At 37.6% G+C, this 15550-nt stretch overlaps 1 protein-coding gene across 3 annotated transcripts in view; it reads right to left on the minus strand.

Annotated features, from left to right (window-relative positions):
* ATE1 (arginyltransferase 1) overlaps positions 1-15550 on the minus strand; it is a 163038-nt gene that overhangs the window by 129973 nt on the left and 17515 nt on the right. For 2 of the 3 annotated variants that reach the window (XM_055300196.1, XM_055300195.1), the window contains exon 7: positions 13244-13372. In XM_055300196.1, coding sequence (XP_055156171.1) covers positions 13244-13372 — 129 coding nt within the window. Of the gene's footprint in view, positions 1-13243; positions 13373-14329; positions 14459-15550 lie in introns of all 3 variants that reach the window. The other variant, XM_055300194.1, reaches the window with a different exon arrangement.

The raw sequence follows: 15550 nt of genomic DNA on the forward strand, positions 1-15550 counted from the left end.
ATTTTGCTACATAATTGAAGAAAAGTGTCAGTCTGATATAATGAATACTTTTCTAAATATAAGTCATAATTTTCATGTACACAGAGTAACACTATTAAGAGAAAAATGGTTAATGTCTTTTTTAGGTTAAGTTCCAGAAAGTACTTAAATATTTAAGAAGCAAAGACTCATTTATAATGATCATACTCAATCCCTCAATGCAAAGTACTTCCAACAAATGGAAAAGGAAAGCATTTATCAGTCTTCACGGACTGTGAACACACCACTTAGCACCCAGCTCAGCAGAGCTGAGCTAGGACGGAGGTGCATGCCTGTTCTGGATCTGGAGCACCACCTGGTGGCCGGAGTGAGAAAAGAGGCCAGTATCCCACCACCTTTCATTGCTCCATGGGGTCAGCATGGACCCAGAGCAACCTCCTTCCCTTTTCTTTACCATATGGTCGAATAACATATGCCTCAATATAAGATAACTTTCCTCAAAATGAGTATCCTTCCGAAGAGGATATCTCCTTAATATTTGAGACAGTCATAGGAAGTCCTCTGACCTAATTTAGAAAACTGCTTTTTGGGAAAGCACGGTAGTTCAAACTACCTCAGTCATAACTTTTAAATTAATAATACAAGACCACCTGATGGAATCAACAAACAAAAAAAGTATTTATAGGTAAAAGGGCGTAATTTCAGGGTCCTGTTTCTGGAAAACCTAACAAAAAGTGGCAAGGGGAAATGGGGCTGTGCTTACAACGCTGAAGCTCAGCAGTGAGCACACAGGGGTTCACCATACTGTCTTTATGCTATGAATGCTTGAAATTTCCAATTTTAAAGTGTTTTAAAAATTACAAATATGTCATTCAGATTTACTTATCGATCTTAGGGATATGTCTGTCAAGTAATATGTGAACTTCCCCCCCCCAAAAAAAGCCTCTAAAACCTAAAATTCCAAAAAAGTTTATCATTTTTTGAAAGTCTTAAGATTTCCTTAAAAAAAAAAAAAGGTAACACTCTGAATGTCATGATTATCTACAACCAAATGAAGAAAAACTCTCCCAATGTTATTCAAGTAGTACTTACAGCCTAGCGTAACATTTCCCCTTATTTCCATCCACGGATTCAGTGTGAGAAAAAAGTTATGGGTCATTCAAGATGCTGTTTGTTAGATAATTTTTAAACATTAGAATTTACACTGTTGAGAATTTTCCTATTTAGGACAGTCACAGTGATGTCATTTCTGTCATCCACTCAATTGCTCACTCCCTTTCATTTTCCTGTTGCCTGAGCATCAGTCTGCCACTTGTTTCCCAAAACTGTACATAGAAATGCAAAACACCATTCTCTCTAAACATTTCACCCAATGATCATAGAGGTTATCCAAAATAAGACACTTCCTCTAACATCTTTTCAATAATTTTAAAAATCAATCAGGGATAGGCTTCTCACCCATTGTCAAAAAAAACAAGTTTGGTACCACACTCTGTAGGGTACACTGTGGAGTTAAGGCACTCCTAACTGTAAACTGGAGTGCAAGAGGGTACAACATCTGGGAAGGGAATTTGGTGAAATCTAACAACATATGAACTTTTGCTCTTTGATGCACTATGTGAAACAACCATAAAAGTATACCTCCACATGTATATAATGACAAAATAATACTAACTGTAACCGCAAAATTAGACCTAGGGGCACTTGGTGGTTCAGTCAATTGAGCATCTGACTCGTGATTTTTGGCTCGTGATTTCATCGATCCTGGGAGTGAACCCCGTGCTGGGCTCCACACTCAGTGAGGAGTCTGCTTGAGATTCTCTCCCTCTGTCCCACCCCCACTCACAGACTTGCCCTCTCTCCCTCTCTAAAATAAATAAATCTTTAAAGAAAAAAAAAAAGAATCCAAACATCCATTACAAGAAACCACTTCAATAAACTATAGCACAAACTATTACCTCAGACTGATGAATCACCAACCTCTACCTCCAAAACTAAGAATATAGTATATGTTAATTAATTGCATTTAAATTTAAAAAATAATAAACACAGTAGGTAAGCCCATAGAGAGAAAGTGGATTAGTTTTTGCCTAGGGTTAGAATTAAGGGGAGGAGAGAGGATGATAAAAAATGTTCTAAAATCATATACATTTCTGTAAATGAAGTAAAAAACACTGAATTATATACTTTAAATGGGTGAAACTTATAGCATATAAATTGTACTGAGATAAAGCTGTTAACAAAAAAATAATAAAAAAACTACAGCATGTCCTTTCACAAAACAGCATGTGGGTGAAGTAACAAAGAACTAGGATTCTCTAGGACATGCTACAACTGTGACCTTGGATATGTTTTCAGGGAAAAAAAGCGCCAAAAAGTGTACACAGGATGTTTCTCTTGGTGAAGAGGAGGCAAAAGAAGATTATTCATATGTATTTGCTTATTTTTGCAAAAACACACAAGACACCAGAAGGATAAACCAGAAACTCATCAAAATGCTTACTACTGAGGGACAGGGAACAGGCTGGAGGAGACACAGAAAGAGGACTTCTCTGTGTTTTATCTCTTTGGGTGGCTCTGGAACCAGATAAATATATCACCTATTAAAAAACTGAAATTAAGAAGTAAACCCCCAGGGCAGCCCCGGTGGCTCAGGTGTTTAGTGCCACCTGCAGCCCAAGGCATGATCCTGGAGACCCTGGATCAAGTCCCGCGTCGGCTCTCTGCATGGAGCCTGCTTCTCCCTCTGCCTGTGTCTCTGCCCCTCTCTCCCTGTGTCTCTATGAATAAATAAAATCTTTAAAAAAAAATAGTAAACCCCCAAATTCAAAGCAAACTGAAATAAATGAACATAATCTGGTATCATAGCCACAGAAGAGAATAAAATTATTCCATGTGACTTCTGAATATAGTATTCTGATGGAACTAGCTGAAGGGGATTATGTTCTAGGGACAAAAAAAAAAATCAAAAAAGGATCATAACCAGCATTTATCAGCTATCAGTACTGTTATTGATACTGTAATGTTGAATCTACTTTATGTATATATAATACAAACCAAGTTCATAAATATGCTAATGTAATCAAGAAACACAAAAAAAGAGAAACAAACAAAATTAGGAAAGTCACGATAATATCACATGTTACATTTGAATTGGAAATAGCAACATAAACTCATACTACTGAATTCTTCTTGGTCTCTAAATTTAATCTCCATTAAAAGGAACCAAGGCTTCTTAGAAAAATGGCTGACAGGTTCCAAGACTGGGTTGGGAAATGTATAAAACAAGACTGGCATATCTTTCTGTTCTAGAAAACAGGAAGGCTCTCAATATTAAAAGGAGCCTATCAAAGGACAGAGAGGATTTCTTGATGGAATGTGAACTGATCAAACTTTGGAGTTCAAGCAACAAAAAAAATGATGACTGTGACTATAAAGTACTGAATAAAAAAATATCCAGAAGTTTTGTAGTAGGAGAAAAAGGGGGGGAGGGAGGGAAACTCATTTGTCACCAGCTCCTTTCTCTAAAATTGTAATTAAGGTGAAAGAATTCAGCATTTACTTTGCCTTCTTAGGAAAAACTACAGGTTATCCTCAGTTGATTAAGAAAATCTCCTCCAGCCTTTTAAAACAAGAAGAATGGCTATTAATACATGTATTAAAAGAGAAAAAGAAAAGTTAAACAAATCCCTATTCGACAACCAACAGTGAAATGATGGATCCAAAGATCATCAACAGACACTAACACCATTACCTCAAAGGTTGCTGAAGAAAGGGCATCTGTGCTGAAATACCTCTCTACAGATTACTTGCTAATCACAAAGGGGTATCTTGTCCTTACAATGAAGAGATCTGGAGGTCAATAGCTTAACATGGTGTTCAGAATTAGCATCATCAACACCAAGACAACACACCCTTCCATATCTTCAGGCATAATATGACATACACAAAGTTACCAAATGAAGTACACATGGCAAGATTCTTTAACCTGAATCCAATCAAGGTTTAGACTTAATTTTCAGTCTACACGAAATTGGGACCACAAAGAAGTTAAATTAGACCAGGAAGAAAGATTCAGACAAATACAGAATGTGGGACATTTTATAAGACAAATGGCCTGGGCTTTCAAAAATCAATGCCATGTAATGCCATAGTAATGAACATAACTAGCACCCTGATTTAGGCACAAAAATATGATTCTCCACTAAAAGGATTTGGAACTCCCTGGAAAAAAAGGCATATACCAAATCTGGAAGGAAAAGCTACAACACGAATCTAGAACATCTTGTCACGCCAAAATAAGAAGGAAATTCTTGATTAATGGGGTCATAGCATAAGGTCATGGGAGTTAGCATGAGGGGAACCTAGTGGCCAAATTTGGGACTATTTAAGCATTAAAAAAAATTATGCAGTGGATTATAAAAATATTGCAAAAGTTTTTTAAATCCATAAGTCCACAGTGATATCAAAAGGAATAAAGATGGTGGGTGGGAGTGAATAGAAAGATAATGTTCTTCTTTACAGTAAATATGCAATTTCCGGTCATAAACGAGGTAAAAAAAATGCAATACAATTTGATAAATCACCATTCTGCAGCCTCTCTCATCTTCCCATAACTGATTTAGGCAAAGAACATCAAAACAATTGGCTGATACACTGTTGGGAAAGAGATTATTCAAAATTTCTCAAAAACATCATCCTACATATTACTTCAGGGTATTGCATGCTTTACAATGGAAAGGTCTAATTACAAGGTGAAAACGTCACTCAACAATAAAGAGATCTGAGGTGCCTGGGTGGCTCAGTCAGTTGAACAACCAACTCTTAATTTTGGCTCAGGTCATGATCTCAGGGCACCATCCTGAGCATGAAGCCTGCTTGGGATGCGCTTGCTTGAGCACGCTCGCGCACTCCTTCCTCTCCTCCCTCTCTCTCTCTCTCTCTCTCTCTCTCTCTCCCCCTCCCCCCCCTCACAGGTGCAAGTGCTCTCTGAAAAACAAAACACACCTAGGTCGGATATACTAATTTTTTAAAAATGGGAAAATATAAATAAATACAGGACTAGGTATTAGAAGACATTGGTAAATCATTGGTAATTTTCTTATGCATGACAATGATACTGTGTTTTGAATACATACATCTTATTTTCCAGAGAGGCAGGCTAAAGAACTTAATAAAATGTCATGGTGTACAATAGAAGTTAAAACAATTTACACATTCAAAAAAGATGAGGCAAACATGGAAAAATAACTACTGTTGAATCTAGATGATGAGTATACAGGTAGTCAGTATACTATTCTTTCAATTTTCTTTTTAAAAAAAAGATTTAATTTACTTATTTGAGAGAGAGAGTACACGCACCTGAGGAGGGGTGTGGGGCAGAGGGAGAGGAAGAAGCAGGCTCCTTGCTGAGCAAGGAGCACGATGTAGGGCTCAATTACAGGATCCTGAGATCGTGGGAGCTGAAGGCAGATGCTTAACTGACTAAGCCACCCAGGCACCCCTCAATTTTCCTTTATCCTTGAAAGTCCATAATAGGGGCGCCTGGGTGGCCCAGGGGTTGAGTGTCTGCCTTCAGCTCAGGGCATGAGCCTGGGGTCCTGGGATGAGTCCCACACCAGGCTCCCTGCAGGGAGTCTGCCTATGTCTCTGCCTCTCTCTGTCTCTCATGAATAAATAAAATCTTTTTAAAAAATCCATAATAAAATTTAAAAAACAATTTAGTCAATGCCTCAGAAATGTGAAGAGACCACTGAAGCTATGAGCACAGTCTGTTTTTCAAAGCGCTCAGAAAAGCTGAGAATTTTAATTTTAAGGAACCAATGGCACTTAAGATTAGGTAACAGTATTTTCTATAATATCAAAAAAATTCCAGCTAAGATTCCATGTTTCTAGGACATGAAATTAGTGTTTTGAAAAAGATCTGCCTATATGGTTTTATATTGTATTATATAAAAAATAGGTTACAAATTACACTCGTTTGATTTTATTTATATTACTTTCTGAAGATCTGCTATCTATCTGAATGACTGAAAACAGGAATAGAAGCAAACATGCTGGAGTAATTCATCAAGTCCTTTATAATCTATCTAGAATTATGTGCTACTTCTCTAAGGATGTTACTAAAAAGAACTGACTTGCTATATATATCAAAGCAGTCTATATATATTTATCTTCTCATCAAATTTTTGAAAAATAATCTACTTTCTTGGGTGCTGAAATGACTATTTTATGGCTATCAACAGAGTTAAAATGATTTTATGCACTGATATGGTTGCTTGAAATCTCCAAGTTACAATGTGGACTTTTATTTACTTTAAATGCTTTACAACCCTAAAAGCAAAAAATGTTATTTTCTTGAACACGAGTTAGTTTCACCCATTACAGTAACAAAGCTACCCCATAGTAAGCCACTGCACAGAGCCACTAACACAAGTCAGAAGAACACTTAAACTCTTGGGAGAACTGTTTTGGCTTCTCCTCCTGCCCCTGAGCACAGGGACACTGGCCATTCAATCATGCAGAAAATCACAGGCATGTACCAGGGGAAATGACTTCCGCACTCGAGGATGCATGAAATGGGTTCCTTTGAAATAAAACACCACACTTCAAGACTGGAGAGCAAAGTATTATGTTCAGATCAGTTTGTCAAGACAGCCAAGGCTATAGGTAGAGTGTGCTTACTTTCTATCTGGAGGCAAGGGTTTTGCCAAGTGAAGTAAGAATTTCTAGGATGAAAACACAACAGATAAAGGGCCTTGTCTGCAGCAGTGATCCTCTCCTTACACGGAACCATCTCTAAGGCAGCTCAAAGGCCTGAAAGTCCTTATTAACTAGCCCAAAATTTAACTATCTTACCTGGAGAAGACCAGGAGATGCTGCTCCTGACCACTGCCCTGTTCATAAAGCAGGAGTGTCCCTCAAAGGGAAATGACTATTCTTACTCCTAACTCCAGAGCAGTAGCATGAGGGGCAAAGGGGCAGGCCACAAGAATAGAGTGCGCCTCACCAATTCCCAGGGAAAGTAACTATATTTGCAACAGTGCATGGGAAGTTCAAGCCTAAGGTTATTCTTAAAAATTGAGATTTTGGTGATAAATCAGTAAGAAGAGACCAGTAGTTTTATGAGAGAAATAAGCTAAGCCACAGGCCCAGCTGATATATCAGAGAAAAACACGAAGAGACAGCTAGGAAGAGCCCTCTTGGAGTCCAAACAAACTGTAAAGAACAGCCTCAAAACTGTCCCTGCAAAGGGGCCCAAATTTTTTTTAATTTTTATTTATTTATGATAGTCACACAGAATGAGAGAGGCAGAGACATAGGCAGAGGGAGAAGCAGGCTCCATGCACCGGGAGCCCGACATGGGATTCGATCCTGGGTCTCCAGGATCGCGCCCTGGGCCAAAGGCAGGCGCTAAGCCGCTGCGCCACCCAGGGATCCCAAAGGGGCCCAAATTTATTTAAACCAGACTACAGAGCAATTTATGCCCAGGTCACTGCTGAAAAGCACAGAACAATCAGCCAGCAATTAGCGTAGCCTAAGAGCTAGGTCTGATACCAACAGAAATAAACATGTTAATACAGGATCAAGATAAAATAGAAAACTGGGAAGATCACGGTCATCCCAGGGTAAATGCAATGCTCAAGGCTGAGCCCTAGGGAGTGACACCAGAGACCTCTCAGACTTCATATAAATGCATACTCTCCTTTCTTCCTTATTGATCTTATAATCAATTATATAAAAGAGCATAATTGTGCTGTTGAAACTATGACAATATATTTGATATCATTGTTAAGAAGGTGGATGGGAACAAAGCTGTAACACTTTGTAACAGTGTAAGGAATTACACTAGATAGTAACTCAAAACCACTCCTAGCTACATTCCAAAGAGAAATGAGTATGTCCACCTAACACTTGTACATGAATGTACACAGAATTTTTCAAAAAAGCCAAAAAAATGAAAACCACCCAAATGTCCACAATGAATGGAGAAACAAAATGTGGTACAATGTCATATTATTCATCCATAAAAAGAAATACTGGTATATGCTGAATCACAGATGAACCTTGAAAACATTATGCTGCGTAAAACAAGCCAGTCAACAAGAGACCACATACCATATAATTCCATTTGTATGAAATATTCATATTAGGTAAACCCAAAGATGGAAAATGAAATAGTCACGCTTAGAGCTAGGGCATTCAAGAAAAAAATGAGTGACTATTGACGGGAATGGGGTATGGGGCTTCTTTTGGGATGATGAAATGCTCTGGTGTTAGCGATGATGGCTGCACAACTGAACGTACAAAAAAAACCACTGAACCATATACTTTCAATGGGTGAATTACATCTCAATAAGGCTGTTATTTAAAAAAAAAAAGCATAGTGCAGAGTCTTGATCTGCAAGATATTACTTTATTTCTTAGAAACTATATTCAGAGAGATGATGAACAAATCAGCTTATAAGAAAAATACCATTTTAGGGACGCCTGGGTGGCTCAGTGGTTGAGTGTCTGCCTTTGGCTCAGGGCATGATCCCGGAGTCCCAGGATCGAGTCCCATATTGGGCTCCCTGCATGGAGCCTGCTTCTCCTCTGTCTCTCATGAATAAATAAATAAAAGCTTTTAAAAATATACCATTTTATAGGTCTCTGACAACTCTAAGAATGCAGTTAGATGTCAGGTAAATAAAATGCTATGGATGATCTCAATGTCAAAGGATTTATCAAATCCAATACAGTATTTACGAAGCCATACTCACTTGAAATCAAAATACTGTTCTGTCAAAATCATTTTCACCGGCATAAATTTGCTGTTAGCATGTGACTCTATAAAGGAGATCACTAAGGCAAAGCTATTTGGCTATAATAAAGAAATCCATTACATAGTTCTATTTAAACACAAGGTTAAATCACATACCCAGAGTTCAGTACTACTGATGGTAGTGAATGTAAATGAAAAATGTACAGTTAACTGCATACAAAAGGAAATACAAATCTGAATGGCTCAAATTAAAATTTACTGTAGAAAAATTTAAATTAAATGCCATGTTCACCTTTCTAAAAAAATATATATACCGCTTTTATAATATGGATTACTACCCTATAATATGCTTCATTTATATTACATATTAGAGCTTCCCATAATATATAACAAAATTGAGAAAATGTAATGTAGCACACAGACGAATACAAAGCCTTGATTTTAAGATTATTTATTTGAGAGAGAGCAAGAGAGCACCAGCTGGGGGGGGGGGGGGGCAGAGGGAGAAGCAGACTCCCCAATGAGCAGGGAGCCCGATGTGGGACTCAATCCCAGGGCCCCAAGATCATGACCTGCGCCAAAGGCAGACACCCAACCGAGCCACTCAGGTGTCCCTACAAAACCGTTTTTAAAAAGCCTCAATCAGGGTGCCTAGGTGGTTCAGTTGGTTAAGCATCTGACTCAAGCTCAGCTTATCTCTTGATCTCAGAATTGAGTTCAAGCCCCATGCTGGGGGGGGGGGGGGAGGAGCCTCAATCATGCTTTGAGTCTAAATACAGAGCACCACCCTGGTGCCTCTCCTAGTTTCTGATTAGTATCTTCCCATGGTTAGTTGCCCCACAGGCTTCTCAAACACAACCTGGCCAACATAGAACTCATTTTCTGTCCCAAAATGCACAAATTCTTCGTCCTCTTGTGTTTCTTATCTCAGAGAAGGTCATCATAATCTACCCAATCATGTAAGCCAGAACCAAAAAAAAAAAAATATCAATCTGGACCCATCCCTCCCCTCCATTTCCAACTTCCAAAGTCAAACACCAAATCTTCAACAACTCTATCTCTGAAGTGTCTACTGTACCCTCACCGTCCTCTTCCTATTAGTGTGGACTTCAAGTCCATCATACCTCACTGGCTCTGCCTCAAGTCTCACCACTCTTTAGTAAAACCTCCCGCACACACCTGCCACCTGGCCAACATTCTAGTGGGAACCACTCCTCTACTCTTTTTAAAACATGTGGTTCAAATAAGTACCTTCCTCCACTGAAGCTCTTGGGTAGAACACGTGATCCAGACATGATCAGAGTTCTCCATCCCCCAGTCATTACAGTGGCTGGTTCAGGGATAAAAATATATCTCAAGTTGGGCCTTCCTTGGGACTTCTTACTGAAATAAGAAGTGCACGTTATGTTTTGCTGAGATCACTTGTTGTGAGAACAACGTACCTTAAACTGACATCATTATCTCTGCCACCATGTGCCTGGTTCAGATTCGACCCTTACAAAGAAAGCAAGGTGAGAGACCACAAGCAAGAAACACTAATGGTATTTTCCTGAGATCTGGTGAAGCCAAAACTTCTTCATTACATATGCAAATAAATCCCTTCTTAAAATCAATTCAACTTCAGTTTTTTGTTGCCTATCAAATTCTAACACAACTAAATGGAATTCTCTAGTTACACTATCTAAAATCCTTCAATAATTCTTTATTACCACTAAGGTTAAAAGTCCAAGACCTTAAGGTCTACAAATTCTGGCCCCTTGATTATTTGATGGCACTACAAAACACCAAAAGTGAAGTAGAAAGATAAATGATAAACTAAAAAAGAATCTGCAACTTTTATACCAAGGGCATAAGTCCTTATTATATGAACAGTGTCTAAGAAATGAATGAAAAAAAAAAATCAATACTCCTAGAAAAACAAGCAAAACTATGACCACATGGTTCACAGAAGATAAAACTCAAATGGATTTTAAACATAAGAAAACATGCTCAATTTCATTTATAATAAAGGAAATGAAAATTAAAACCACACAAATTTCATTTGCATGTATATGGCAAAAATTCACAATTATAAAAATCTGAGTGACCAAGGCATTGGAGGAATAGGCATTCTCACAGATTGCTGGCTACAATCCCTATGAAGAGGAACCCCCTGTGGAGAGGAACTGACCCAACAATCAGAAGCTTCTGACAAAGACACAATGACAAAAATACAAACAATTCTATGCACAAGAGTACTCCTACAATGCTTTATGAAAGGGTAAAAGACCAGAAATCACCAAATGGCCACCATTAAAGGTCAGACTAAAGAAACCATGCTAATACTTGGCAGCTAGAAAATGAAGATTTCCATATACTATTTTTGTGTAACCTCCAAGTATGCTATGTTCATATAATAAAGAAGGGGAATCATGTGCATGTATATGTACTGTAAAAACATACATACACAGATACATATACACACACCACACAAAGATCACACACAAGCACATATACTGTATAAACATTTGTTTCTATTTTCAGAAAGTGTCAATAGAAGAAAGCAAAATTGATTCTAAGATAAACGACCCAGGTCTTTCAAAAATGCTATTAAAAACAAGAGGGAAATTTATTTTAAATTAAAAGATGTTCAGAAGAATATCAATAAAAAAAATAAAATGTGATGCATAGATCCTACGTGAATCTTGATCCAAACTATAAAAATAAAGACATCTTAAAAAAAAAAAGACATTTTTGAGACAGCTAAAGAAAATCGAACATATACTGGGCATAAGATGATGTAATTACTGTTAAGTTTGCTGAGTGTGATTACGGTAGTTATAGTTTTTAAACTTTTAAGCTTTGAATCTAGACATTTCTCTTTTTAAGAAAAAAATACTGTTTATTATGTATTTGGATTACAAAAGTGCCCAGGTATCATTTTAAATAATCCTTTATCCCTCGTATTTTCTGTGAACTGGTTATTCTATCTAGAAGCTTATAAAGGGGAGCCCTGGGTGGCTCAGTGGTTTAATGCCTGCCTTCAGCTCAGGGTGTGATTCTGGAGTCCCAGGATCGAGTCCCATGTCGGGCTCCCTGCATGGAGCCTGCTTCTCCCTCTGCCTGTGTCTGTGTCTCTCATGAATAAATAAATAAATCTTAAAAAAAAAAAATAGAAGCTTATATATTTCAGGCTCTATTTCTTCACCAAGAATATTCCATAGGTAGCATTTTATATTTCTTACATACACAGTCCTGTTGCCAAAAATGCCCTTCTCCCTTTTGGCCTGATAAACCTTTATTCTTCAAGACTTGGCTCAGAAGTCACCTCCTTCAGAAAAAACCTCTTTAACCTCCTGTCCTATACTAAGCTGGCTTCACCTACTTACTCTACTCCAATAGCTAACCCAAATGGCACTGGAAATGCCTGTATGTTGCCCCAATCAGGCTGTGAACACCATTAGCAATGGACTAGTCTGCAGGACTGGACGCCTGAAGCTTAAGCAGGCAAAGTTCCAAGAAACGAATCTTTACCCAGTAAACATACCAGATCATGGCCTTGTGTTGTGGCCCAACCATTCATACCTGGTAAGCAGGAAGCACAAAGCCAGAATTTCCAGGGTAATAGGAAAGAATAATGTTCAAAAGGAGTAAGACCCCCTGAGAATATCAAAGATTGCTTCTTACAGCTGGCAGACTCCTTACTGTCATCATCCACAACTACATGTTTCAACAGGGAACTTAAGGAAGCACTTCCCAAACCAGAATGGGCATGCAAATTGCCCAGAGACCTAATTTCAAATGCAGATTTGGATTCAGCACGGTTGAAGTGGGATCCCATTCCAGGTGGATGCTGTTGGTCTGCAGACCACACCGATCTAGTAAGATTCTGACCTGAAAGTCAGCCCCCCTCAGGGAACATACAGCATTAACTCCTGTCTTACTAATCATCTCTTTTAAGCTAACACAGTCTGTGTCATTAAAACAAACCCAAAATTTAATTCTTCTGCATCTGTTGGCATCTTTCTTTTAATATATCCCCTTGTGACAAATATGCAATCTCTCATTCATTTAGATCTCTCCAGCTGGAAAATAGAGGCCCTCAGTAAATGCTTGTGAAGTGACAGTCTATATAATCTCAACATATTTGATTCTTTTCCACTGGTTTCTTAAGATATGTTCACTGGTCCATCTTTCCCATTTGATTAACTCTTCCCTCTGTACATGGCACATGGTCTGCTCTGGCACAAAACCAGCACCGGTAATATCTGCTGACTCAGCCTGACGACTGGACACAAACACGCTACACCAGGTTCTTAGAACCGTGAATAAGAATCTATCCTTTTTCTCTGAGGGACTTAAATGCTCACATGTAGGACTAGTTTTCACAGAAGTTTAGTCATGTATATTGAAAAGGATCATCAGCTCTATGTAACAAGAAAATAGTGAAAGAAAGTTCTATATTATGCTTCTTCACAGACAACCTCATCAAGATAGGAAAAAACGTTTCACAAAAGGTACCTCAGTCTTCCCACATTCATCGGGTGGATCCTGGTGTATGGCCATTTGATACTTGACATATAAAGAAAATGACTGGCTGAAGGACGACTTGAACTCTGGGTCCTCAAAGGAGACAGGGACTAACCTCACCTTCAGAGCAAGGAAAATACAAGCAAATGCTATTGAAACATCTCTCCCCGGTGATGTGCTTCTGAAGGTGAGGCTAGAGTAAGATCTCCGCAAATCCACTTCCAAAGCTCAGCACTGGAGTTTTTCAAGAAATGAATAAACCCTGGAACGTGCTGACTGGCACGGAGCCTAAAGTGCTAACTTTATACTACTACATATGAAAATGTTTAACTCGTAAGGGCCAGGACAATTTGTTTTTCTTTTGTTTTTTTGCTCTTTCCCCCTCTTGTGGTTCTCTGCACAGAATCAACATTGTTGCTCATGGTAGTGGGGCACTACTTCTGTCCCCTCTACTAGTATGAAGTGTTTTAAGATTTTTCCCCTTCCACATTTTTCTTGGGTAACCTGGTTTATAAAATTACAAGCATATGAGAACTTCTATTAAAATATTCTAGTATCTTTAAAAATTCTACTAGCTTACTTTTCTAGTCCCACTCAGTTGTGTATAGGTAGTACATCAACAAAGTATAATTTGTTGTTTTTTTTTTAATAATTTGGCTCTTATGAACTCTGTCTACACATGACTTTTAAATGGAGATAAAGCATATTAACCATGTTGTGCAAAGCATGCCTGTCATAAAAATATAAAGGCTCTTTTGTTTTTTCCTCATAAACATTTTATCTTAGAGCTCTACTTATTTTTTAGAGAAATACATCTAGACATAATAACTTTAAATAAAGAAAATTCATTTTACATGTTACTTCCACTTTGAAATTACACGTGACTAGCATTAATGTGTGCTAGGGAAAATCTGCACTTTCAGAATGCCTCTTACTCCACACTCCTATCATTTTGCAGATATGCTGCCAATTGAATATAAATACAAGGTACCACAAATAAATCAAGTTATAATACAATGGTATTAAATGGAGGGGAAAGTTCCATGTGCACAGAAAAATTACACTTGGCCTGCTGACCTGGCTCACAGTTGGTTTATCAGGTGGGTCCTTGTGAATAACCATCTGGTAACGTTTATAGACCTGGTAAGACTCCTGAAATGTGGCTTTGAACTGAGAACTTGGTGGAGATGATCTCACCACCCTCACCTTCAGAAGGAGTTAAAAAACAATGTTCATTAATTAATTTATTCCACAGAATATGCAATAATAGTTACTCCCACCCAAAAAGAAATCAAAAGTTTCCATATTAAAGCACAGACATATAATATTTTAACATTAAAAATCAACAAGATAGTAATATATTTTTAAGTTATTTCTCCAACTTACAGACATATTAAAAAGGCAGAAAATCCTGTCTGAACTCTTAAGACAAAGACCTATGACTGAACTATGGAAGATGGACTCTATTGTAAAACAGCAGAATACTTCTGGCATTCAATACACAAACACAATTCTAGGTACATTCAACTCACCTTCAGTAAATCAGTCAGAAAAAAGTAAAAATGTGAATGTATTTTTAGACACTCTTCATGAATCACTGCTAACTCTAAACTTACAAATTTTTTTTATAAGTGTGAGAGACAACCCTCACAAAGTATTCCTATTTCATGGCAAAGTTAAGAATGAAGACTCTAAAGTTAGATTTCTTTTACCCAAATTTTCATGTCACCATCTTGGTCAAGCAAAGAAATTTACCTCCTTGTGCTCTAGTTTCCTCACACGTAAAATGAGGATGAATTAACAACAGTTTATTACACAGTAATGGTGAACATTTATTTTAACATCAATTATTTATACTAACCAGCTAAAATGTATTAGTAAAACAGAAGAGTAAAAGAAAAAATCAAATGCAATATAATAAAAACGCTAACTGGAAAATATTCACGTGTGCCATAAGAAGTCATTCTTTTGAAAAAACTGACATACAGTGGACAAAAAAAAAAAAATCTCTGCCCATCTGAGGGATCATTACATTAAAAAAGTAAAAGCTGCCCACTGTAGAACTGCTATGGGAGATGGGCCTGGTGTCCTGAACACATGATTAGTTATGATCAAAAGACAAAGGACTCTTCATTACATAAAGTAGTGTATTCAATTCTCTCTACAATTTGAGAAAGAGAAAGTCAATACCAAAATCAGAGCAGCAAAAACAAAAAAAAAAAAAAAACAAAAAAAAAAACAAAATCAGAGCAGCTAGTCAAAGTTGTTAAGACTTATGTCTATGTCTAGTAATATATA

Source organism: Nyctereutes procyonoides, unplaced genomic scaffold, assembly GCF_905146905.1.
Source record: "Nyctereutes procyonoides isolate TBG_1078 unplaced genomic scaffold, NYPRO_anot_genome, whole genome shotgun sequence".
NCBI lineage: Eukaryota > Metazoa > Chordata > Mammalia > Carnivora > Canidae > Nyctereutes > Nyctereutes procyonoides.